Consider the following 25,842-nt stretch of genomic DNA (forward strand, 5'->3'; position numbering starts at 1 on the left):
CTGTCAGGGACTTGTCCCTTGACCAGCTGCGTGTCACCCACCTCAACCCAGCACAGAGGGGATCTGCACTTGCGGCCATAGAGGGCTTCGAACGGCGCAGCCTTGATGCTGGTATGGTAGCTGTTGTTATAAGAAAATTCAACCAAAGGAAGATGAGTATCCCATGACGCGCCGAAGTCGATGACGCAGGCTCTCAACATGTCTTCCAAGGTTTGGATGGTTCTCTCACTCTGTCCATCTGTTTGAGGATGGTAAGCTGTGCTCATATCCAACTTAGTTCCAAGAGCCTTTTGTAGTGACTGCCAGAACCTAGAAGTGAACCTGCTATCCCGATCGGAAATGATGGACACAGGTACACTGTGCAGTCGGACCACCTCTTGGATGTAGATTCGCGTGAGTCTTTCCATTTTGAAGTTTTCCTTGATAGGAAGCAAGTGAGCAGATTTGGTCAGTCGGTCGACAATTACCCAAATGGTGTCGTACCCACTCGGAGATTTGGGTAACTTGGTAATGAAATCCATAGCAATCATTTCCCATTTCCATTCAGGTATTTCGGGTTGAAGAAGTAGACCGGAGGGTTTTTGATATTCGACCTTCACTTTGGCGCAAGTCAGGCACTTGCCCACGAAGGTAGCGATTTCGGCCTTCATATTTGGCCACCAGTACAGTTTCTTGAGATCCAGGTACATCTTATCCGAACCTGGGTGTACGGAGTATTTAGTATTATGAGCTTCGTTCATGACAACCTCTCTGAAGCCTCCGAAATTTGGGGTCCAGATCCGGTTCATGAAACAATAGACTCCGTCGCTTCTGATCTCAAGATTTTTATCCATTCCTCTCAGGGCTTCCCCTGACACGTTTTCTGGTCTTAAGGCTCCCATCTGAGCCTCTTTGATTTGCGCGGATAAGTGGGAATGGATAGTCATAGTCAGTGCCTTCACCTTACGACCTGAGTATTCTTTCCGGCTGAGGGCATCTGCCACCACATTGGCCTTGCCGGGATGGTAGCGGATTTCACACTCGTAGTCGTTGAGTAGTTCAACCCATCGTTGTTGTCTCATGTTCAGCTCCTTTTGGTCGAAGATGTGCTGTAGACTTTTATGGTCAGTAAAGATAGTGCACTTAGTTCCGTAGAGATAATGTCTCCAGATTTTTAATGCGAAGACCACTGCTCCCAATTCTAGGTCGTGAGTCGTATAATTGACTTCGTGTACTTTCAGTTGTCTGGAGGCATAGGCGATGACCTTGTCTCGTTGCATTAGGACACAACCGAGACCTTGATTGGATGCATCGCAGTAGACAACGAAGTCTTTCGTCCCATCGGGAAGGGACAGGATAGGTGCGCTGCACAAGGCTCGCTTCAGTGTTTGGAACGCAGTGTCTTGCTTTTCGCTCCAAGAAAAGGGTACACCTTTCTGAGTTAGAGTGGTTAAAGGTTTGGCAATTTTGGAGAAATTTTGGATAAATCTGCGATAGTAGCCAGCGAGACCCAAGAATTGACGGATTTCGGTGGGTGTCTTCGGTGCTGACCAGTTTTCTATCGCTTTGATCTTGGAAGGATCCACGTGTATGCCCTCCTTGCTTACCACGTGACCAAGGAAAATAACCTTCCGGATCCAGAATTCACATTTGGAGAATTTCGCGTACAGTTGCTCCGATCTAAGAGTTCCCAACACTAACCTCAAGTGTTGTTTGTGATCCTCTTCGCTTTTGGAATAGACAAGTATGTCATCGATGAATACGATAACAAACTTGTCCATAAAGGGACGACACACCCGGTTCATCAAATCCATGAACACCGCCGGCGCGTTGGTTAGACCGAAGGGCATAACTACGAATTCGTAGTGACCATATCGAGTCCGAAAGGCTGTTTTGGGAACGTCATCCTCATGGACTCGCAGCTGATGGTACCCTGATCTTAAATCGATTTTGGAAAAGTAGCTAGCTCCTTGAAGTTGATCGAAGAGGTCGTCTATTCGAGGAAGAGGATAGCGGTTTTTGATCGTGAGCTTGTTCAGCTCTCGGTAATCGATACACATTCGAAAAGATCCATCTTTCTTTTTCACGAATAAGATCGGGGCTCCCCACGGCGAGGAACTCAGTCTGATGAATCCTTTACTGAGCAGCTTATTGAGCTGACTAGATAACTCCTGCATTTATGCCGGAGCTAATCGATAAGGGGATTTGGCTACGGGGGTAGCTCCGGGGATTAAGTCAATACGAAACTCTACTTGGCGTTCAGGAGGGATTCCTGGGAGATCCTCTGGAAAGACATCAGGAAAGTTGCAGACTTCGGGGATGCTCTCGAAGTCTTTAACTTCCTGCTTTTCGTTAACGACATGAGCTAAGAACGCATAACACTCCTTCCGCAGAAGTTTCTGGGCTTTGATGCACGAAATGATGCGAAGGTTTGAACTGAGTTTATCCCCGTAGATTACAAGAGTTTCATCCGAAGGAAGATTGAGACGGATAGCTTTTTCGAAACAAAGGATATCCGCATGATTGGGGCTCAACCAATCCATGCCAATGATGACATCAAAGCTTTTTATGGAGACTGGCATAAGGTCAATGAGAAATGAACGGTCGTTTAAGGATAGGGTACACCCTACGTATATCTCGTTAGTGCTCTCTTTCTCACCGTTAGCCATTTCGACGGTAAACTTTTCGGTTAATGGTTGGGATTTTTGTTTAAGAAATTGTTTGAATGCATGACTAACAAAGCTCCTTTCAGCACCAGAATCGAAAAGAATGCATGCATAAGAGTTGTCGAGGAGAAACGTACCCGTGACAACGGTGGGGTCAGCGACTGCCTCCTCTTGTCCCATAGTTAGAACTCTCTCGGGGTTGTTGGTTGTTGCTGCTTTGGGGCAGTCCCTTTTGAAATGCCCAACCTCCCCACAGTTGTAGCAGGCTCAACCAACACCTGCTCCAGAGGTTTGAGTAGTTTGCTGAACTGGCTTTCTGCAGTCTCGAGCCAGATGGCCCTTTTTACCACAATTGATGCAGTGCTTTTCATGACAGGGCCCGGAAGCACGATGGTGGTAACTGCACTTATCGCACCAGGGAAGAGTACCAGTGTATGCACTGTTAGGGGTTTGAGTTGCAGGAGGGGCGACAGGAGTTGTAGCAGCGTGGACTGCCACAGTTTGCTGTCTTTTCGAGGGTCCTTGCGAACCCTGACCCTTTCGCTTGTTCCAGAATTTCTTCTTATTTTCACTACTCCCTTTAGCCGGCTCAGGTGTGGTTATCACTTCGTCGGGCTCGTCGCTATGATCAATCAGGGTTTGCGCCAAACACTTAGCGCTGTCGAAGGTTTCTGGTTTTGCAGCCAAAACATTTCCCTTGGTCGGCTGGGTCAGCCCCCAAATGAATCGTTCTATCTTTTTGCTTTCCGGGGATATCATTCCCGGACAAAGGAGTGCTAGGTCCTCGAACCTAGAAGTGTAGGAGGCAATGTCAGAACCCTTCATCTTTAGGGTCCAGAGTTCGTGTTCGAGTTTCTGCATCTCGCCCCGTGGGCAATACTGGGCTATCATGAGTTCCTTCAGTTTGTCCCAACCCATGGTATTTGCCACTGGCAGGGTTAAGGACTTGACCCGGCCGTTCCACCAGGTTAATGCTTTGTTGAGGAAAGTGCAAGCGGCGTACTTCACTTTATTGGCCTCGGAGACCGCGCAAATTTCGAATATGGACTCAATCTTTTCGAACCATTGAGTCAGAGCAATAACACCTCCCTTGCCATCGAAAGATGTGGGTTTTGCGTTCATGAAATCTTTATAAGAGCATTCTTTCTGGTGTCCTTGACCACTTTCCTGTAATTGAGGATGCATACCACCTCCCTGACCACCAGATCCACCGGGATTCATTTGTGACATCGCAGCAGCCATGGCAGCAGTAACAGCTGCCTGAAACATGACAGGATCAAATTAGGGAGGAGGTGGTGGTGGAGGAGTGCCGTTGCTTCTCCTGGTAGATCTCCTTCGGGGAGGCATCTTGATCTGAAATGACCAAGAAAGAGGAGGATGGAATTTAGAGATACGAAGCAAGGATATATCTCATCATAATTTTTAGAGTGTTCTACTAAGCGATAGGACAGGAAAATTACTTAAAGTAAGTAAACTATCGCTAAGGGAGGAATGAGTAGTAACACTTGGAACAGATTTCCATGAGGTATTTGGTTCGGACTAAAATACTCCCATAGTATTTTATGTTGAATGGATATTAGGTAAGTTATAGGCCTGCTGTACACCACAGTCACTCCCAAGCACATGTTGGCAGTGTCTCGAATGAATATAGTTGATCAGGCTATATTGACCCTAGACATGACTACATAACTGCCCAGGTTTAACCACAGTGCACAACACCCAAATTACTTATGCTTTGTTCTCTTCGTGATACGGATTTCGGTACTCGGGAATACTTGTATACTTTTATAAAAATACTTATATTTTAAAAGCATACTTTTAGTTTAGAGCTCTTAGGCCCCTTAGTGTTTATAGTTGTATACCATGTAAGGTTCGGTATACTTAGTTCACTATAAACAAGGGCTCTGATACCAATCTGTCACACCCCGAAACCGATGGCGGAAACGTCCCGGGGCGAGAGTGACGTCATGTGTAGTATCATAACCAATGAACATAGTAAGCATAATAAACACAACCATTACATTACATAGAAATTGTTACATTCGTTTGAAGACAAAGTACTACAAGTTTCATAGATGCATTAATTAGAACAAATGTAAAGACGAGTCTTCTATATGCTCCGTCTTCTCCAAAGGATTGACGAGAGTACCTGTCTAATGAGAACCTGAGAATACAAGCAGTTTTGAAATATCAGCATAAAGCTGGTGAGTTCATAAGCGTATTTTGTTAAGGAAAAATCGTTTATTTAATCCAGTGTTAAATAATTCATTTCCTTTTGTAAAGGTTTACTGTAATATTGAAAAGCCATCGTTACTGAGTTATGAAATACATAGGCATGTTTTTCCCAGAAAATCCTATATTTTCTAACATGTAAGTTTATTTGAATAAGATATGAAAACCATAAGTTATGACCCTGGAATTACCATCCAGTACGAAAGTAGGTAGTTTTAATACATAAAACTATATATTAGATCCCTGGAATACCATCCAGTGTGAAAGTAGATAGTTTTAATACATAAAACTATTAGATTAGATCCCTGGAATACCATCCAGTGTGAAAGTAGGTAGTTTTAATACATAAAACTATTAGATTAGATCCCTGGAATACCATCCAGTGTGAAAGTAGGTAGTTTTAATACATAAAACTATATATTAGATCCCTGGAATACCATCCAGTGTGAAAGTAGATAGTTTTAATACATAAAACTATTAGATTAGATCCCTGGAATACCATCCAGTGTGAAATAAAGTAAGAAAAATCCGTAACCTAGTTGGTTTGTTAAATACGTATTGTGAGCCGTATAACCATACTGATATGACCCGTGACCTCCTTGACGTTCTTCAGGCGTCGTTCGATTTACAAAATTTGTCACCCCAGGCGTGCCCGCCTAACTGTAGCTAACAGTTTAGGTGTGGGATTGTCAGTCCCGAATAGATCTATCCACAAATTTCACGTTCTCCCTCCAGGAGACTCTGGTTATACTTCCGATGAGGATTTATTGGTATCCCGAAGGATATAACGAAGATAAGTCTCACAAGCTAGTATTTACAGATTTTCGGATAATTCAATCGTTTTCGAGTTTCGAATTAGTTTGGAACATAGTAGAGTATAAATAATTAAATGTAACATAATTATTTAGCATGATACTCTAGATTAGACATAGATAAACTAAATCAAACATAGTTTATATTTTTGACTTTGCATGAAATCGAAATTCGTATAACAAGTGGTAAAGATCCCCAAATTATTCCCATAATAATTTGCACATTTTTGATAAGTTTTTCCCATTTAGGTTGGAAAGGTTTGATAAGTTCCATACAGTTTAGGAAAACTATGTAATTATATTTAGAAAATATCCCTTATGCTCTGCCTATTACAAGAGGGATAAAGTAACATAAGTTCATCGGAGAATCGTATAATTACATCAGTTTCTTTCAAGTTATGAAAACCTTTATGATTTTGCTTGTATTCCCCCCCTGAAAACATGAAAAACTTGGAAAAGGTGTAGGGGTATGAACTCACCTGACGAGAATGTGCCGATTTAGATGCTAGAAGACAACTTAGGACTTGATCACGCGCAAAGGTCCTAAGTAATATGAGGTGATACCCAATTGTATCCAATTAGTTATTATACTACTAATTAAACAAGTAGACACACTCAATGCAAGAAAACTCTTGATTCCAAGTGTTAGGAATGATACGGGTTGCATTTAAGGAGTGTAGGGCCTAGATAAGGTGTTTACTCTTCGAGTGTAAACCCTTAGGGGAGTTTACGGTCCAAAGACCATATCCCCCATGAGTTTACGGTCGTAAACTCATGGGTGGTGTGTTCTTGGTTGATCAATGACCTTATCTTGTACACGGGAAGGTTCTAAGGTTGATTCGAGGGCTTAGGAAGTGATCGGGACATGAAATGGCCTAAGAATTAGGGTTTACGGTCCTTGGACCACCCTTGGGGAGTTTACGGTCGTAAACTCATGGGTTTATGGTCCTTGGACCACCCTTGGGGAGTTTACGGTCGTAAACTCATGGGTTTACGGCCGTAAACCCACCTTTGTTCATGTTTGTTCATTTTCCATGTGTTTTGGTGGTTTGTAGGCCATTCATGCAAGTTCTAGACTCAAATACAAGCCATGCAAGGTGTTTGGAGCATTAAAACACCCTCGGAAGGTGTTTACGGTTTTGGGAGACGTTCCCAAACCGTAAACTCAAATTTATGCTCATTTGGACATGTTTTAGGGTTCTAAGATCATCCAAGCAAGTTTCAAGGCCATTAGACATGCATTGGAAGGGTTAAGGAGCATCAAAACCCATGAAAGGGTGTTTACGGTTCTTGAACATTCAAGAACCGTAAACTCATGTTCATGGCCAAAAATTCATGATCTTGTGGTTCTAACTCCATGCATGTAAGGATCTAAGCATTAGAAGAGGTTTGGAAGGGTTTTGGGGCTTCAAAACCCCCATTGAAGGAGTTTACGGTTTTTGGGAGGCTCCCCCAAACCGTAAACACGAGTTTTTGATGCATTTGAGAGTTTAAGACATGGTTTTGCATGCATGTTAGGATAAATAACTAGTTAGGAAGGATCACTTACCAATTTGGAGCTTGAAAGTGAAGATTCTTAAGAGAGTTCGATTTCTAGAGAGAGAGAGTAGAGAGAGAAAGTTCAAGTGTGGGAAAAGCTCAAATGGTGGTCACTCCACCCCTTTTGTATGCCTAGAGTTAGTGACCCGGTGGGAATACACCCAATACAGACATTAAACGGAGCTTAATACTTTACCCGGGTAAATAACCATTACCCGTATTAGTCGTAGTCTAGAAATCCTCAAAAGATTATTTAGAGTGTTTTTACTCAAATAAATATTTCGTTCTGACACATACGAAATTATAATAATAATTCTAAATGAATTATTAAATTTGAAAGTTAACGGAAAAACCCAAAATAAAATAAATTTTATTAACGGCATGGGTTATGTTAACGGAATATCTTTCAGGTTGTCACAGTCGAGTCAAGGCTTCGACTCGTCGAGTAGACCACTTAAGCCTCGCATCCAATCTGGCATCTACTCGACGAGTTAGGGCTACCAACTCGTCGGGCACCTCTTACAAAATGAATATTTTAATAGTTTAAATGCGTAGCAGGAACGGGACGTTACATAACTATTCTCCTTTTTAAGCAGGTAGCCAGCCTGATATGGCTTATTTTGAAGTTATTAAGCCTGATGTCATGTATTGTTTTTTTTTTCTAGGTTATATAGGTTGTTGTGGTTTACAAGCTAATTTGAATTTCTTTTTGGGAATCTAGTGATTTCGATAAATGATAGCACAGGTTAATAGTCGAATGTAAATACAAATGTGATCTTTAAATTAAGGTGCTAAATAGTACATAGCATATGAATCGAATTTTGCAATAAGTGAGACATTTGATATTTGAGTTTGTTGTGGTCTTATCAACTACTCTACTTAAGAGTTAAGAATTCAATTCAAAGTATGTATTCATTTTCCGTTAACTCTTACAGGTATACATATACAAGATAACATGTTCGGTTGTTATTTGTCGCTTACATTTCTATTATATTGTTTATTGCTAATATGTTTGTTTAAAAAGACAATTACTCTATTAAAAATAAGATATTAGATTTGTTGTATATTATTAAAATTTTTATTTAATCAGATTCTATTAAAAATAAGATATTAGATATGACTCGTGCTTGAATGTAAGTGATAACAACTAATTGCTTTTTTTAACAGTTTTTCTGCTTTTTTTTAATTGTTTTAGATGTCAAAAACGGATGACTATATTGAAGTGGAAGATGAGATGATTGAAGTTGACAACCCAAACAATGATCAGGTTCCACAAGAAAAAGAGAAAAAAACTAAAGAATTCAACCCAAGATCGAAAGTTTGGAAATAAATTTTAAAGGTATAAGGACGAAAAGGGTGTTCAAAGATGCAAATGTAAGCATTGTGGTGGCGGGAATTACAAGTGCGAATCAGGTGCTTATGGGACCAAAAATCTAGGTTATCATTTAACTAAATGTAAAGCTTACTTGGCTAAACTTTGTGGTGGGCAAAAACAACTAGCTTTCCAATATGGTGATGAAAACAATTTGTCAGCTTGGAAATTTAATCAAAATGAGAGTCGGAAAGCTCTAGCCCACATGTTGGTAGTTGACGAACTTCCTTTTAGCTTTGTACAAGGTGCGAGCTTTAGGTATTACAATAGTGTTACTCAACCATTGTTTAAAGTTCCATGTAGAAGTACAAGCACAATGAATGTCTACCAATTGTTTGTAGACGAAAAAGAAAAAATTTGTGACTTTATTAAAAAAATGTTGGTAGAATATGTTTAACCACTGATACGTGGACTTCTAAACAACAATCATGTTATATGTGTCTCACCACCCACTTTATTGATAACGAATGGAAATTGAAAAAAAAGTGTTGTGTTTTTCTTCTAAAGAGAGTCACCGTGGGGTTGATATTGGGAAAATGGTTGAGAAATGTTTAATGGAGTGGGAAATAGAAAATGTTTTCACAATTTCTGTTGACAATGCAAGTGCGAATGATGTGACAATTGACTTTTTGAAAAAAAGTTTTCAAAACTCCAACAAGTGTCTTCTAAATGGGAAATGGATGCACATTCGATGTGTTGCCCACATTTTAAATTTAGTGGTGCAAGATGTCATAAAAAAAGTTGATAAGGCGGTTGGGATAGTTCGATGGGCGGTTAAATGGATTAGGCAATCGCCTTCTAGAATTCATAAGTTTACCGAGTTTGCTAAGGTTGCTAATCCCGGTATAACAAAACACTTGAAGAGTGATGTGCCAACAAGATGGAACTATACTTACCATATGTTGGACATTACCCAAGCTTACGAAAAAACTTTTGAGAGATATGATCTTGAGGAATTTGATTTTCGGTACGAAATTGAAAAGGCGGGTTTGTCGATACCTTCATCAAGCGATTGGGAAAGGGTTAGGAATATATGTCGTTTTTTAAAACCTTTTCATGATGTTACTTTGAGGATTTCCGAGACACTTTATGTGACATCAAATACATGCATTAAAGATATATATTCCATTCGTAAACTCTTGGATGATACTATTTCCGATTCTAGTCTTTGTGATATTGCATTGGCCATGCAAATAAAGTTTGATAAGTATTTTGACGACATAGAAAAATGAATTTATTACTCTGCTTTGCTTTGATTCTTGATCCGAGGAACAAAGTAAAGTATTTGGTTATACTACTTGAGGATCGTTATGGAGAAAAGGGGGTGGATGCCAAAAAGAAATATATCATGGATTCTATGTATGAATTATATAATGATTATCTTAGAATTCATTCTCCAAGATATACTTCAAGTACTGCTGAGTCTACCACTTCATCATCGATACTAGGGAAACGCCAAAACCTGGATTTTATGGCACCTAATCCCCTAATGAGAAATAAACTAAGAGAAAAGATGAAGACAAACATAGTTGAATCAATTGGGGAGTTAGAAAAGTATTTGCAAGAAAGTGTTGAAGACGACTCCGAAATGTTTAGTATGCTAGATTGGTGGAAAGTGAATAGTCCAAGATTCCCGATTCTATCATTGATGGCAAGAGATGTGTTTGCCATTCCCGTCTCAACCGTGGCTTCGGAATCCGTTTTTAGCACTAGTGGGAGGGTGTTGGATCCGTTTAGGAGTTCTTGACTCCTAAGATTGTTGAAAGTTTAATTTGTACACAAGATTGGATTCGGGGTAGCATAAGTGACACAATCGATTATGAAAAAGATTGGGAAGAAAATCAACAAATTGACAAAGGTAATTGTTTATCGTTCATTAGTTTAATTATTATAAATTTAATATCTTTTCCTTTTAATACTAACATTATTTGACTTTTTTTTATATAGAATTGAGCAAGATGAAGTAGTGAAGGTGCAAGAAGACGAGTATATTTATGAATGTCTTTTGGAACTTGAATATGTAATGATTTTCTATGTTTTCTAGACGTAAGACGTGAGTTTTTTTTGGTAAATGCAAAATACATGCATATACATTGATATCAAGTAATTTAAATGGTTGACTTTGTTTGTTATTATTTCTTTATTAGATTTGATTAAATTGTTAAACGAATACTTGATATCTAAATATTATTGAGTAAAAAATCTCAATGTTCAAAGTTTAGCACGACATACTTATTTCATTAAATTTATTTTTAGGTGCCACTAAAAAATTTTTAAAAAAAATTAAAAAAAAAATCGGGTAATACCCGAATTACCATTACCCGACCCACTACCCGAATTACCCGAATTTAATTTGGGTCGGGTAACGGGTAATTATTTTAATATGAAAAACCCGAATTACCCGAAACCCGAAAATTTTACCCGATAACACCGCTAATTTTTGGGGTTTTAGCTTTAATAGTACAGGGATGTTTTCTGCCATAAGCCTAAAATATGTGGAACAACGTGTATCTTTTTTCGACACCAATTTCTTTATTTACATCTAAACACCCCCCGTCAAGAACTTCAACCACCACCGCGGATGCACTCCCTGCCCTAACCTGTTTTCACTGCTAGATTCCCGAATTGGAAAATCGGAGTTCTGTGCGATATATATGCATTTGAACTAGAAGAAGTATGCGATGTGAAATCAAACGAAGGAAGCATCGAAGAACAATCATATATATGCTTGTGGGAGAGATGAATTTTGGCAACTATATGTTTCAAAACAAAGTGAGCAACCGACTGGTTAAGTAGAACTCAGCGAGGATCGCGCACCTATTTTAGATACATCAGGTAGGTCAATTAAATATACGCTTAATTGTGCCCTAAGATCCCCGTTTTAGCTGATGTTTGGGACTTTTATGGAAGTAGAAACCCCATTTTTGATACATTTGCTGTTATAGTATCTGCTTGAAATCCTTGACTGTAAAAATCTATCTTAATATGGCTTTTGTTAAAAATATAACGCATTTGTTGTCGATATGTGTTGTTTTCTAATTTTGAGTTGGGATATTAAACCTTTCGCGGGGTTGTTTACTGCTGCACTGGAAAAGCTACATCACCTACATGTAGTAACTCTCTTTTGCTAATACTGCAGTGATACGAGTAAATATGGCAGCAACTCCCCAAAATGTTGAGATGGAAGCAGCAAAGTTCCTGCATAAGCTTATCCAGGAATCCACTGACGAGCCCACAAAATTGGCTACAAAACTGCATGTGGTATGTCACATGCATGATTGTCTTCACATTTTTGTCTTTCTGATTTTCATTTGAGTGGTTTTTTAAATCATTAATGGATATACCCAACTGGTTGTGCATATGCATAACTGCCAAAATTCCCTTGCTTTTCTAGGAGGGAATCTGCCTTGTCCAAGACAATTTGTTCCAGTCCAACCCAGTACTTGTTATAAAACTAATTTATTGGAGATGAAAAGAACATTTTATCAATGCTTATGCGCAGCACTTAGGAGTAAACATGTTGAATACCCTAAATGTTTTAATATCCAAGCTACAAGATACATGTTGTTTTGCACTTTCACATTTCAGTAGTGTGCTTGGACCACTTTGTATGGTGATCCAAGTTTTAAAAAAAGAACATTTAAACGCAGTTCTTATGCATTAAACAACAATTAATCTGAGAACTTTATGTATGCTTTACTTGGCTTGGGGGATATTAGCTTAGTTGGTAGAGCTCTAATTTTGCAAGTTATTGTTAAGGCTGTAGAGTCACAACTTCTGTTGTAGGGAATTATCATGTCAGCATTACAACACAAATGCTATATGCTATTAAATTAGGTGCACTTAACATTACACTTCAGATTCATAACAATTAACAAGTAGTATATTTTGTTGTCTAAGTTTAAATTTCTAAAAGGGAGGGTGATCTAGGGGACACTGTAAATAAACTATCTGATGTTTTGTTAGACATACAAATTTCTATGTGGGACCTACTGAGAATGATAACATCATCCCTTTCTTTTGCCTTGTATCTATAAGAATGTCAAACACTTTTCCACCAAAACTTTTATCTTGACACAAATTACTTATAAATGTTTTTTGTTTGTTATGTCTTGCTTTGTAACATTGTCTTGTCCTCTTATTTCTTTTCTTGGTTTCACAGATTTTGCAGCATATGAGATCCAGTGGAAAGGAAAATTCAATGCCATACCAAGTTATATCAAGGTAAGATCATCATCAACACCATTTTTAGATATTATAAATCCCACTTTTTATTCTGTCTGATGCTCTATTTTGATCTTCTGAAGGGCTATGGAGACAGTTATAAATCGACATGGTCTTGACATTGAGGCTTTAATGTCACAAAGACAACCGTTGACCAGTGGGAGTCAACCCGGAGATTCATCCTTATCCCAAATTGCAGGTTTGCAAATCATCTTGTTCTAGTAGTTAATTTTGTATTGTTTTAGCCTCTTCTATTTTTAGTTGTATTGTTCTTCTACAATTTACAAGGATATAAATTAAATTGCAGGTCCTTCACAACAAACTGCAGTGGAAAATGACTCCAAAAAACCTCTAACTACTGAAGACACAGCAAAAATTGCAACATTTTCAAGCAAACCGTTACATGGTCCTAGCAGTGCTGGTCATGATATCTATCAAGGATCTGCAAATCAACTTAACTGTAAGTACTAGAATTTGAAGTTCATGTAATTCTAAGTTTTGGTCAAATTTCTAGTGATTTTGTATGCTTAGAGTGTAGTATCTAAGTTTTTCTCTTTCTAATGGCTTCTGTTCCTATTGCTTTACATGGATTGAACCACACAGATAAGAGTTAGAGTGTATAGTTAGTGTAATATTGACCATAACCATGTCACTTTTTACAGCTATGAAGAGTCATGGATCAAATGCTGGTCTCTCTGGTTCATATGAATCATCAGAACCTGGGAACCCACTATCCATGCAGTTCAGCAATTCATATGATAACCAGACTGCTGCAATGTTGATGCATAAAACTCCAGCGGGAAAGGCATTGGATCATGAAGGAGGATTTTCAAATGTGATGGCAAATGCAAGCAAGACACTTCCAGTATGCTTTTTCTACCATTTTACCTCCTTAATGGAATCATATTTTTGTTCTGGTTGCTCTCATAAAGTAAGACCTTGTAGATATTGTGTTCTCATGAGTCATTATCTTCTTTTGACAGGGTGGCATCTCAAACAATGTTGCTGAAATGGGATTGCTTCGAAATGAAGCTTCAAGAGATACTGGAAAATTACCAATTGTACAGGCTTCTCCAGCTGGATCTTCCATGCCTTTTAAGGAACATCATTTAAAACAGCTCAGAGCTCAATGTCTTGTATTTTTAGCCTTCAGGTTGCTCTAATGAACACTCTTAATCCTTTCATTGTTCAATATCTGATTGTTTATTCTATTCCTACTTAACTTTAACCAACCATTTTTGACATACAGGAATAACTTAATGCCTAAAAAGTTGCATCTTGAGATTGCACTGGGGAACTTCTTTTCCAAGGAAGGTAACTGCTTTTTCCACATTTAACAAATTAATCTTTCACTATCTGAAAGACTATCATTCAGAAAACCATGTCTTGGCTGCTTTCTACAAAGTTAAGATATGCAGGCATGCTATGATTCTCATGTGCCCTTTGATTTTTACAGTGTTCAGTCCAAAATTGAAATATTTTTCAGTTTTGGTCCTTATTTCAAGGTTTCAGGGATCAAAGTCGATAGGAAGCCGTGAAATAAGGATCAAAGTTGAAAAAAAGGTTTCATTATTGGAGAAATCATAAAGAACATGGACTATATTCATAATTTACTCTATATTATTTCTACTTCTTTACTCTGAGGTTAAGTTATGAGATGCAATTGAAACATGTGCAAATAACAAGTGGTATTGCAGATACATCTAGCAAAGAACACATTGACCAAAAGGGAAAAGACCAATCTATTGGAGGCCAGAGCAGCAGTGGATTCATTTCAGAAATGAAAGAAGGCGAAAAACTCGACAAAATGATAGATAAAAATGAGCCACCTTATGGTCTCCCTGAACATGTGGAGGGAATGAGAAATACCATGATTCCAAGAAAAGCTGAGCCAGAAATGCCAGCCTTTGAAACAAAGGAACTACAAACATCTGCACTCAAAGTAGCACAATCAGACCCTACTAACATTCCACTACATGCTGATACCCAAGGAAATCGACTTGGGCATAATAGTCATTTGCCAAGCTGGAAGTCTCATTCAGGAATGGAAGGTGAAAGGCACATGGTGGTGGTGAAGAATGCTAATGTTCTTGAAAAGGATGTAATGCTTGGTGAGAATGAGAACTACCCTTCAATAAAAACTATAAAGATTCTACATTTTAAAGTTCTGTATTAAGAGACTTTGTTTATTGTAGCAGGAAACAATCGTGAGGGAGAAGATACTTCTGAACTAAGTACTTCACCAGCATCACCAAAGTATACCACCTCTGAAAAATGGATTGCAGATTGCAAAAAGAGAAAAGTTGCTGCTGATAATAACTGGAAAGCTAAAAAGATGAAAACAGAGCAAAGGATCTCGGTTTGTGTTGAGAAGTTAAAGGTTTGCTAATATTTTAAACTTTTCATTAATGTTTTAGTTGTTGGCTAAATCTACTTGTATCTATATGTTTCTAGGTTCATTTTTTTTTGACAATTGTTATGCAGGAAACAGTTAGTTCTTCTGAAGACATTTCTGCAAAAACCAGAAGTGTCATTGAGTTAAAAAAGCTTGAACTTTTGAATCTCCAGCGTCGACTGAGGAAGTAATTTCTTTTCTTTAGCTTGTTTATGAGCTTTTTTTTATTTTTTTATTTTTTTATCTTTAATATTTTTCCTGATTTGTATTCATTATATACTTGTTTTGTTGCAGTGATATACTGAATGATTTTTTTAGACCTATATCTAATGAGGTGGATCGCTTGAAATCAATCAAGAAACATAGGATAGGAAGAAGATCAAAGCAACTCGAGAGGTATGAACAGAAGATGAAGGAAGAGAGACAAAAAAGAATTCGAGAAAGACAAAAGGATTTCTTTGGTGAACTGGAATCACACAAGTATGTATTTTGCTATTTATAATCAGATTCCTTCAGATTCCAATTCCTTCCAAAAAAACATTCTGCCAACCAAACGCTCCTTAATCTTTTTCTCAACTTTTTTGAAGTTCTATAATGTGGTTCAATCACTGTTCTCCAGGGAAAGACTGGAAGATTTACATAAATATAGGAGAGAAAGGGCAAAGGGGTTTAACAAGTACGTAAGAGAGTTCCATAAAAGGAAAGAAAGACTTTATCGGGAGAAGATTGACAGAATCCAACGGGAAAAGATCAATCTTTTAAAAATCAATGATGTGGAGGGTTATCTTCGAATGGTTAAGGTGAGCTCTGATCTTATTAATACACAATTCAACAAACATCCGAATTCATAAACACAAATTTAAATTAAAATTGCTTTTATAGGATGCAAAATCGGATCGAGTGAAGCAACTATTGAAAGAGACCGAGAAGTATCTCCAGAAGCTTGGATCAAAGCTGAAAGAGGCAAAAGTTATCAGCAGAGCCTTTGAAGCAGATAATGGTCTAAATGATAACAGTGAATTTACTATTGAGAATGAAGACGAAACAGACCAGGCCAAGGTATATTCTATCTTTTGTTACTTTACACTCTTATAACCTTTGTTTGCCTTTAAAGTTTAAATATGTTATTAATAAATATTTTGGCTTTTACAGCATTACATGGAGAGCAATGAAAAGTACTATTTAATGGCTCATAGGTACTTCATTAACTTTTGTATTTCCTTGTTTTCCCTTTTGTAGTCCATCACTTTTTCTTGCATTAATGTCAAATAGGGCTAAATGCAAGAAATAGCAATGTTATTGCTCTTGGCTTTAATCAATTATTTTATTTTTTCAAACTCATCACCAGTTCAATGTTGCAGTGTCAAAGAACTTGTAGCAGAGCAGCCAGCAACTCTCATCGGTGGAAAATTGCGAGAGTAAGTAATAAGTTGCAGAAGCATCTTTTATAAAAACAATCGACAAATTTTATTTGAGAAATTGAATTTTTTTGTCATCAGATTCTTTCTTTAATCTTATATTTATATAAATATATTGTTTGTCTTTAGGTATCAGATGAATGGATTACGATGGTTACTGTCACTATACAACAACCATTTGAATGGAATTCTAGCAGATGAAATGGGCCTGGGGAAAACTGTTCAGGTAGTATAAGGCTCCTTTAAAATCATTTTTTTTTTGTTTACATTTTACCCTTTTATGAGTAAGATTTGTTGTTTGTGTAGGTTATATCTTTACTGTGTTACCTAATGGAAAATAAAAATGATAGAGGGCCATTCTTGGTGGTTGTACCTTCCTCTGTTCTACCTGGATGGGAGTCAGAAATTAACTTCTGGGCTCCAACCATTAACAAAATTGTCTATTCTGGACATCCTGAGGAGCGAAGGAAGTTATTCAAGTATGAGATTTGAATTTGAATTTGAATTTTGTTTTTAAAACTTTTGTAAGTTCTTTAATATTACAGCTTTATTTGCATCACTGCAGGGAAAAGATTGTTCAGCAAAAGTTCAATGTTCTTTTAACAACCTACGAGTATCTCATGAACAAGCATGATAGGCCAAAACTGAGCAAGATACATTGGCATTATATTATAATTGATGAAGGGCATCGCATCAAAAATGCTTCTTGCAAGTTAAATGCTGAGTTGAAGCATTATAATAGCTCTCACAGATTGCTTTTGACTGGAACTCCTTTGCAGGTTTGAGTATGATTCTAGGCATCTTTTAGGGTTAAATGCAAGAAAAAGCAACCTACTTTCACTGATTTCTATTACAACATTGTATTTTGAAGAATTTACCAATTACAGCAATGTAATCCAAACACAAATACAAGTAATTTTTACTTCTATAATTGGTAGATTTTTCAACATAACGTCTAAATAGGAAAAAAAAAGCTGTAATTGAGTAGACTTTTCAAATTACAATGCCTTAATAAGAAAAAACCCGAAAGTACAGTGCTTTGTAACAGAAATAAATGAAAGTAGGAGGCTATAATAAACAAAAAATGGAAGTACATTGCTATATCTTGTATCTATCCCTATAATTATTGAACAATTCACATAATTGAACAATTCTTTGTACTAAATCTGTGTTACTTATCTAAATTTGCAGAACAATCTTGAGGAACTGTGGGCATTGCTTAACTTTCTGTTGCCAAATATTTTTAATTCAGCTGAGGATTTTTCTCAGTGGTTCAACAAACCTTTTGAAAGTAATGCAGATAACTCCCTTGAAGAAGTGAGCATTATATTTAATCAATCTCTACACATTCTTTTTTCATTAATTCTTACTTAACATGAGGTTCTGCTTATTATGCACAGGCTTTGCTCTCTGAGGAGGAGAATCTATTAATCATAAATCGTCTTCACCAAGTTCTCAGACCATTTGTTCTTAGGAGACTGAAACACAAGGTCTGTTTTATCCCTACAGAAACGATATTAAAGGATGTTAATGTTGTATTTTTTTTCCTGCAAATGATATATATATAATTTTACTTTGATTTGATAGGTTGAAAATGAGTTGCCTGAAAAGATAGAGAGACTTGTAAGATGCGAATCTTCTGCATATCAGAAGATATTGATGCAGAGAGTAGAAGACAATATGGGTGCATTTGGTGCTACCAAGGTTTATTTTTTGCAATAACTTTGTTTTAGGTGTCAGCTTTTTCCTGTCTGGAGCATGATATTCATCCTCATTTCAAAGCACAAATTAAAATTTCAATTTTTTTTGAGACTTAATGAATAATACTCGAGTTTTGAAGCAAGAATACTATAAGAAATGTATTGTTTACATGAATTCACCAAGGCATTGGAAAATAAATTTTGTAAAATGACCAAAATAGTCTTTATTGGTTTTTGTAATCTCTTTATTGTTTTATAAACATGATCATTTACCAGTTTTTGTTTATTTATTTTTTAATTTATGAAGCAATAAACACATTTACTAGAAATAAAATACACAAATTTGTCATTGACACTAATCTGTTAACTTTTCATTCCAATTCCTTTGGATTCCTTTAGAACCCATGATCCAAACAGGCAAACAGGGCATAAATCATAATAAAATTAAGCTGCTTTCAGGTTGAAATTAGGTTTTTAAGGTATCTTTCCTCTAACTTTTATCTTTCCACCAGAGTCGATCAGTGCACAATTCTGTTGTTGAGCTACGAAATATATGCAATCATCCTTACCTCAGCCAACTTCATACAGAACAGGTTGGTTTTCTCTTTCTTTCTTCTATTCTCAATGCAAACTCATTGTGGGGTTCTTCATTTCTTCCCAGGAGTTGTTGATGATGAATGCTGTTTTGTTTTAATTTCAGGTCCATGATTTCATTCCCAAGCATTTTCTTCCTAATGTGATAAGATTTTGTGGGAAGCTTGAGATGTTAGATCGACTACTACCCAAACTAAAAGCTACAGATCATCGGGTATAAATATAATATTATATTCCCACTGAATTTGTTCTGAGTCCAGTAATTTACCTTAATTTTCCCTCTGTAATTATATTTTTGTTTTGGGTTAAATGCAAGAAATAGAATTGAAAAACTTGTAATATTATGTCAGTTTATCATTTTAGATGCTTATATTGGAAGTACAAAATGCAGGTTCTTCTGTTTTCAACAATGACTAGGCTGCTTGATGTGATGGAGGATTATTTATATTACAAACAGTACAAGTACCTTCGCCTAGATGGACATACAAGTGGTGGTGATCGTGGGTCCTTAATTGACCAGTTTAACAAACCTGGATCTCCATTTTTCATATTCCTTCTCAGGTAATCAACATTTTGGTTTTATTTAAAAAAAAAAAATTCTATTTCTTTTTCCATATATCCTTTTTTATTTCATAGTATACGTGCTGGAGGTGTTGGAGTGAATCTTCAAGCTGCTGATACAGTTATCATTTTCGACACGGATTGGAACCCACAGGCAATATATACTTAAAAAAAAGAATTTTAATTTAATAGTAATTTGAATTTTCTCTTATGCTTAATGGCTTTATGTCTATGTGTGTGGTTAGGTTGATCTGCAAGCACAGGCTAGAGCTCACAGAATTGGTCAGAAGAAGGAGGTGCTTGTTCTTCGGTTAGAAACGGTATATTCACCTCACATTCACATCACTACTTGGGAATCTTTTAGGTTAACATGTCTGCTTTTAAAGTACATTTCATCTCATTAAAAATGTGTTGATGTAAGGTTAAATCGGTTGAAGAACAAGTTAGAGCTTCAGCTGAGCACAAACTTGGAGTTGCTAATCAGAGCATTACTGCTGGTTTCTTTGACAATAACACAAGGTAGTTCATGTTACTTTTTCGTGTGTGCTATTCACAATGAAAATATATATGTAGTTTTACACACACAAACACACACACACACACACACACATGAAATGAACACATTTCTTATGTGGTTGATTGGATCATAGTGCTGAAGACCGAAGAGAATACTTGGAGGCCTTGCTGCGTGAATGTAAGAAAGAAGAAGCTGCTCCTGTTTTGAATGATGATGGTCTTAATGATCTTATAGCCAGGAGGTTAGCATATTACATTAATATTCTCAAGATTGACACCATAATATAGAACACAGTAAAATCAAACTAACCAAACTAATAACAGGATGAACAACCAAACAGATCAATCACCTTGGCTGGAATATGTAAATTATCAACAAACCAGATAGAATATTAGCAGTAGCAATCCTCTCTTTTTTGTTTGTAACCATCATATTAGTAGATGTGAAACAGAAGGGAAATCTGTAGACCAATCTGAGGAATCAGATGAGGAAAATGATTGTGAAAATTCTATGATGAAGTTTGGTTATAGAGAAGAATAAAAGACCTAATTGTTTTTCTAAAATGAAATCATATATAGGCAAATATAAGCATCTATAAACTCTAATAGAGTAACCTTCATAAATACAATAAATACAATCAATACAATAAAGGAAACACTATCTTGATATTCTTCAATAATACAATAAATAATTACAACGAAGGAAACAAAATCTTCGTGATATTCTTCACATACCAAAATAGTTGAACAAAATATTGCCATGACATACCATAATTATTAAGAGAAAAAAGGAAAAGAAACAAAGTGAGGAAGTGAATTATTTGATATAACAAGATGCAAAAAGGCTTATCCTAACTGAAATTCGTAACATAAAGCTTGTCGAAAGGGTATCCTTACTCATAACCTGCTAATTATATAATTTATGTGTATTCGTGATGTGGAAATGTGGTAAAAAATTGACCATTTACTTTGTTGAGCACTAGGTAAAAATCTTTTTGCATGCATTCATCTGTTGACAAAACATAAGCATCCAAATGAAAATCGGTTCTTATTAAACCATTATGATTGACAACTTTTTGAAATGCCATTTATTGTATGTGTGGCCAACTGATGTTAGTTAAATAGTCGAGTAACTTTGATTTTCAGAAATTTCAATCTTAAATATGCTGTGGTATTTATTCATACTTGTAATTTTGATGATGGCAGTGAGTCTGAAATTGACGTATTTGAGGAACTCGATAAAAAAAGGCAGGAAGAAGAGATGGTATACCCTTTTTACATCGAATGCTCTTCAATCTATATTTTAATTTAACCTAAAAAAAGGCATCCTGCATTTGTCTGTTGAGTTTGATTAATAATAATATATAAAATTGTGCAGGCTCTGTGGAAACAGGTGGTATCAGAACAAGGGGGGACAAGTGATGAAGTCACACCTCCCCTTCCTTCTAGACTTGTAACAGAAGATGAAATGAAATCATTCTGTGAAGCTATGAAGGCAATTGAAGTTCCAAAACCAGTTGTTATACCTGGCTATGGAGGTAAAAGGAAGAGTGAGCTTGGGAACTTGGACACACATAATTATGGAAGAGGAAAACGAGCAAGAGAGGTTTGTTCTCCTCAACGTATATATTTTGGTGCATTTTGTTGTTTGAATCCCTGTTATAATTTTTGTTATTACTTTTACTTAGGTGAGATCTTATGAGGAGCAATGGACAGAAGATGAATTTGAGAAAATGTGTCAAGTTGAAGCACCAGAGTCACCAAACGCCACCAAGGAAGAAGGGGACTTGGCTGGTGGTGTCAGTGTCACAACTACTGAATCTGGCATGGTTACTGGTGCAGAAGGCACAGGGTTGCCAAACATACAACACCCAATGCAACCTCCTCCACCTGCAGCTTTCTCAGTTCAACAAATCGGGGCAAGTCCACCAATGAAACGGGGTCGTGGAAGGCCGCCTAAAAAGAAACTCCCTGGAATTGGAGTTCCACCTCCAATGGCGGCTCTTCAGGTTTCTCCATTACCTGTTCCTCCACCTCTTCATCCGATTGGTTTACAGATTGCTCCTCCTCCTCCTACTGTTGCTACCCCTTCTGTTCCCAAGTCAACCCCCTCTGATGGTGGTCAGTCAACTGTTACTTTGCCTTCTGCTACCCTGTCTGTGCCACCTGGTTTTCAGCCACCAGCCAGTCATCCTCCTGGCTTTCAACCGACAGTCGCTCCTCCTCCTGGTTATAAACCACTCACCTCCCCCCCTCCGGGCTATCAGCCAATCACCACCACACCTCCTGGTTATCAACCAATAGCCACACCCACAGCCACAGCCACTCCTCCACCCCCTGGATTCCAACCCAAAATCACTCCACCTCCTCCTCAGGCCACCACCATCACTCCTTTGTCAACCTCTACCCCCCCTCCTAGTTCTCAACCAACCACCACCATGACTCCTCCCAACCAGAATATCCCCACTCCTAGCACTCTTTCAACCCCTACATTACCCGTTTCAATCCCAGTGTTCTCTCATGACTCACAGTCTGCTATATCTCCATCAGTGACACCTGGGAGTGGTAGGGGTAGGGGTAGAGGTAGGGGTCGGGGTCGGGGTAGACCACGAGGTAGAGGTAGAGGTAGAGGCCGTGGTCAAATAATTGGAAGTAGTGGAGTTGATGAGGCTGAGGCTGAGGCTGCACCTGAGCCACAGCCACAACCTCAACATACAGTTACAAAGCAACATCATGTGGTATTAGCTATGCCAGGTCTTCGTACATCTTCTCTAATCAACATGTCAGAAACACTTCCCTCCACCACCAATGAGCCTCTAGTTTCCACCTCAACTGCTGTCAGTAACACTCCAGCAGCAGCTCCAGGGATTGTTAGTATACCTGCTGTAACAGTAACACCACCCTCTTCTGAAACTTCTAAATCTGATATACCAATACCAGAACCATCTGTCCCTGTTGAATCTCTACCTACATCTTCTACTTTGCCGGAAGTCAGTCAGGCTGTGCCGGATACTGATGTGGGGGCTACACCGACACCACTTCCAGTTTCTGTTGATTCTCAGGTCACCGAGCTTCAAACTACGAGTGCTCAGGCAGTCGCTCCAGTTACCACTGAGCTTGAAACAGCCACCCCAGTTGCCACCGGGGTTGAAAATTTGAGTTCTTCGGCAGCCACCACGACATCACCACTGCCTCCGGTTTCTGTTGATGCTCAGGCCTCTGAGCTTGGAACTTTGAGTTCTCCAGCAGCCACCTTAGTTGGTACTCCGGAACCCACCAAACTTGTCACCGCTCCAGTTGGTACTCCGGCAGCCACCCCACTTGTCACCACTCCAGTTAGTACTCCGGCAGCCGCCCCACTTGTTGGTACTCCGGCGGCCACCCCACTTGTCACCACCTCAGTTGGTACTCCAGCGGCCACTCCACTTGTCACCACTCCAGTTGATATTCCATCAGCCACCCCAGTTAGTACTCCGGCAGCCACTCCACTTGTTGGTACTCCGGTAGCTGCCCCAGCTAGTACTCCGGCAGCCACCCCACTTGTCACCACCTCAGTCGGTACTCCGGCGGCCACTCCAGTTGGTATTCCATCAGCCACCCCAGTTAGTACTCCGGCAGCCACCCCAGCTAGTACTCCGGCAGCCACCCCACTTGTTGATACTCCAGCAGTCACCCCAATTGAATCTCCTTCTGAATCTGCACCGAAACAAGGTAGAGGAAGAGGAAGGAAGGTTCAAAGTAGAGCGGAGGCACCGCGTCGCAGGGAAAGGAGGAAACTGGACACAGTAGAAGCTCAGGAGCAAAAACCTAATGAACCACCACAGAAGAGGACACGAGCCTCTTCTAGTAGAAAAACTGTTGCTACAAGAAGTATGTTAAGAAATGAAGCTCAGAAGATGATGGACATGGATGATGATCAGTCCACCCAAGCTGCTTCTAAGTTAGCAGAAACACCACTCAAAGATTCCCCAGATGTGAAACAACAGTCAAGCAATGTAGCTGACAGCATAAATCTCCATGAGGAGAAGATTGAGGAACAAAATGACATTTCAGTGACAACTGAATCACAATCAAAGACTGATGATGCTGTTGACGATACCAAGTCCAAGGAAGAATCGGATTCCAAAAAACTAATGGAGGTAATCTCTTTCTCTCTCTCATTCTATATGTATGTATAACTGTTATGTGTTTTGAGGTTGCTCTCACTTGTGTAGCTAATATGATTAATGATTTGTGCAGGTTGAAAGCGAGTCAAAATCAGAGACTCAGTCTAAACCCTCTGAAGAAGTTGAGATTAATCAGCCTCAAAAAGATGAGGTGTTGAAGGCAGAAACAGAGTGCAGTGCTTCAGAAGATGGTGGCAAGGTTAATAGAATGCATTTAATACATATATGTAATAATAATATCTATTTGGTCTTAGTCGTTTGATTTATGGGTTTACAGAATGAAGAGAAAGATCCTGTAATGAAGGATGGAGACACGAATCCTGCTGCTGTTGAAGAAAATGTGCAGATTGAAACTGAAGCCACTGCCTCTAAAGATGTGGAGGATACCAACAAGACATCACCACAGGTTCATGTCAAAAGCACTTCATTTATTTAGTTTTTAAGGCTCATGATGTTCAGAAAGAAATTCCCAAAAAGATTATATTACATAAAGTGGTGAATAGCATATTCATTTTGCAGAGTAAATCATGTGAAGAGGTGAAGGATGGTTCTGAAGGAGAAACCAAACATGAGAAAGAGAACCTGGGAGATGTATGTTAGTTAGTTGTGGTCATTTATTTATATACTAAGTCATAATTATAATCCTTTGTTTCTGTTTCAGGGCAATGGCATTGAAACAAATAACTCTGAAAACGTTGAGGATGCTTCCCAGAAAGAAAGTGAATCCAGTGTGATTAAGGAGGATGTGTCTCAAGCTGAAGCACTTCCTGTGATTACAGTAAGCCATCCTTCACCATTAATTGAATAAGAATTAAGAATTAAGAATTAGCACCTAATTGTGGTTCCTGTTTATTTTTTAATTGGTTTTCTTCTACCAATGTGTATTGTGTAGGGGGATAAAGAAGAAGAGCAAGAGAAATCTTGTGAAAAGATGGAGACGGAAGCCAAACCTTGTGAAGATGATGACAATGATAACAAGAAGCAGGAGGGAGATGATGCCCAAATTGAAACACCAAATGAATCAGAGAAAGAGAAAGAGAAACAAGAAGGTTCCACTGAAAGTGGTCTGAATAAATCGGGGACAACACAGGAAGCAGAGGAACAAAATGATCCAACAATTAAAACACAACAAGAACAAGACCAAGACCAAGACCAAAATGATGACTAGTAGGCTAAGGCTAAGGCTAAACTATATTATTATTATTATTATTATTATTATTATTATATGAACAAAAAGATGAAAGTGTTTGTTAGGTGTGTGTAATTATAATTATAGCTGTTTAGCTTGCTTGTATTATTGTACCAGTCTCATTTTGGCATCATCTTATCAAGGTTAAATATTTATATCAACATCATAATTGATATCTATATCTACTACGTCATAAATTAGTTTTCTATTTAGGTAAATGGATCCTTTATTTCATTAAAACTTATAAATTTATAATACACGTTCTTAATCTCATCGGTTTCTCAAATGAACCCTTTGCTAAGGTGTTAGGAGATCCTTTGTTGATCATCAAAATATGGGTCATGTACGTAAAACATAATTTCTATTTCTATTTGTAAAATATTTCTACACTTTTTCCTCTTTTCATCATGATAGTTTTTGACGATTTAGTTGGCATTGAAAACAAAAGTCAACAGTATCCATCAATATGCGGCATTTCT

The 25,842-nt window shown here is 38.0% G+C and overlaps 3 protein-coding genes across 4 annotated transcripts; all 3 read left to right on the top strand.

Moving 5' to 3' along the window:
• The first annotated feature begins 9,067 nt into the window (after positions 1–9,067).
• On the top strand, positions 9,068–9,832 carry LOC145131591 (zinc finger BED domain-containing protein RICESLEEPER 2-like). The gene has a single exon (XM_079066263.1). It carries the CDS (start codon positions 9,068–9,070, stop codon positions 9,830–9,832), a length of 765 nt encoding a protein of 254 aa, XP_078922389.1.
• On the top strand, positions 9,829–10,347 carry LOC145131592 (zinc finger BED domain-containing protein RICESLEEPER 1-like). The gene has a single exon (XM_079066264.1). The coding sequence runs from the start codon at positions 9,829–9,831 to the stop codon at positions 10,345–10,347; it is 519 nt and encodes a 172-aa protein (XP_078922390.1).
• Positions 10,348–11,164: 817 nt separating this feature from the next.
• Positions 11,165–25,524, top strand: SYD (P-loop containing nucleoside triphosphate hydrolases superfamily protein). 2 transcript variants are annotated; one of them, XM_079064014.1, is made up of 37 exons: positions 11,165–11,435; positions 11,740–11,861; positions 12,763–12,824; positions 12,908–13,023; positions 13,132–13,284; positions 13,487–13,689; positions 13,808–13,977; positions 14,074–14,138; positions 14,522–14,935; positions 15,020–15,204; positions 15,309–15,406; positions 15,514–15,699; positions 15,839–16,019; positions 16,102–16,278; positions 16,372–16,415; positions 16,581–16,637; positions 16,767–16,863; positions 16,944–17,116; positions 17,203–17,416; positions 17,829–17,954; positions 18,038–18,127; positions 18,225–18,341; positions 18,850–18,930; positions 19,038–19,145; positions 19,323–19,492; positions 19,568–19,646; positions 19,738–19,812; positions 19,914–20,011; positions 20,143–20,250; positions 21,215–21,272; positions 21,387–21,614; positions 21,697–24,147; positions 24,248–24,373; positions 24,452–24,580; positions 24,694–24,765; positions 24,836–24,952; positions 25,067–25,524. In XM_079064014.1, the coding sequence occupies exons 2-37, from the start codon at positions 11,754–11,756 to the stop codon at positions 25,340–25,342; spliced, it is 7,212 nt and encodes a 2,403-aa protein (XP_078920140.1). In that variant the 5' UTR covers positions 11,165–11,435; positions 11,740–11,753; the 3' UTR covers positions 25,343–25,524. The 2 variants fall into 2 exon arrangements, with proteins under 2 accessions (XP_078920140.1, XP_078920141.1); XM_079064015.1 differs by having other exon boundaries at positions 15,023–15,204.
• The last annotated feature ends 318 nt before the right edge of the window (positions 25,525–25,842 follow it).

The sequence above is a fragment of the Lactuca virosa genome, chromosome 8, assembly GCF_052849685.1.
Source record: "Lactuca virosa cultivar CGN04683 chromosome 8, Lactuca_virosa_CGN04683_v6, whole genome shotgun sequence".
NCBI classification, from domain to species: domain Eukaryota; kingdom Viridiplantae; phylum Streptophyta; class Magnoliopsida; order Asterales; family Asteraceae; genus Lactuca; species Lactuca virosa.

Excerpts from the sequence above, each read along its gene's own strand:
- LOC145131592 (XM_079066264.1), top strand. The coding sequence starts at position 9,829 with ATGAATTTATTACTCTGCTTTGCTTTGATTCTTGATCCGAGGAACAAA.
- SYD (XM_079064014.1), top strand. The coding sequence starts at position 11,754 with ATGGCAGCAACTCCCCAAAATGTTGAGATGGAAGCAGCAAAGTTCCTG. Across the intron at positions 18,128-18,224 it reads TTAGGAGACTGAAACACAAG|GTTGAAAATGAGTTGCCTGA; the intron begins GTCTGTTTTATC and ends TTGATTTGATAG. Across the intron at positions 24,581-24,693 it reads CCAACAAGACATCACCACAG|AGTAAATCATGTGAAGAGGT; the intron begins GTTCATGTCAAA and ends TTCATTTTGCAG.
- LOC145131591 (XM_079066263.1), top strand. The coding sequence starts at position 9,068 with ATGGAAATTGAAAAAAAAGTGTTGTGTTTTTCTTCTAAAGAGAGTCAC.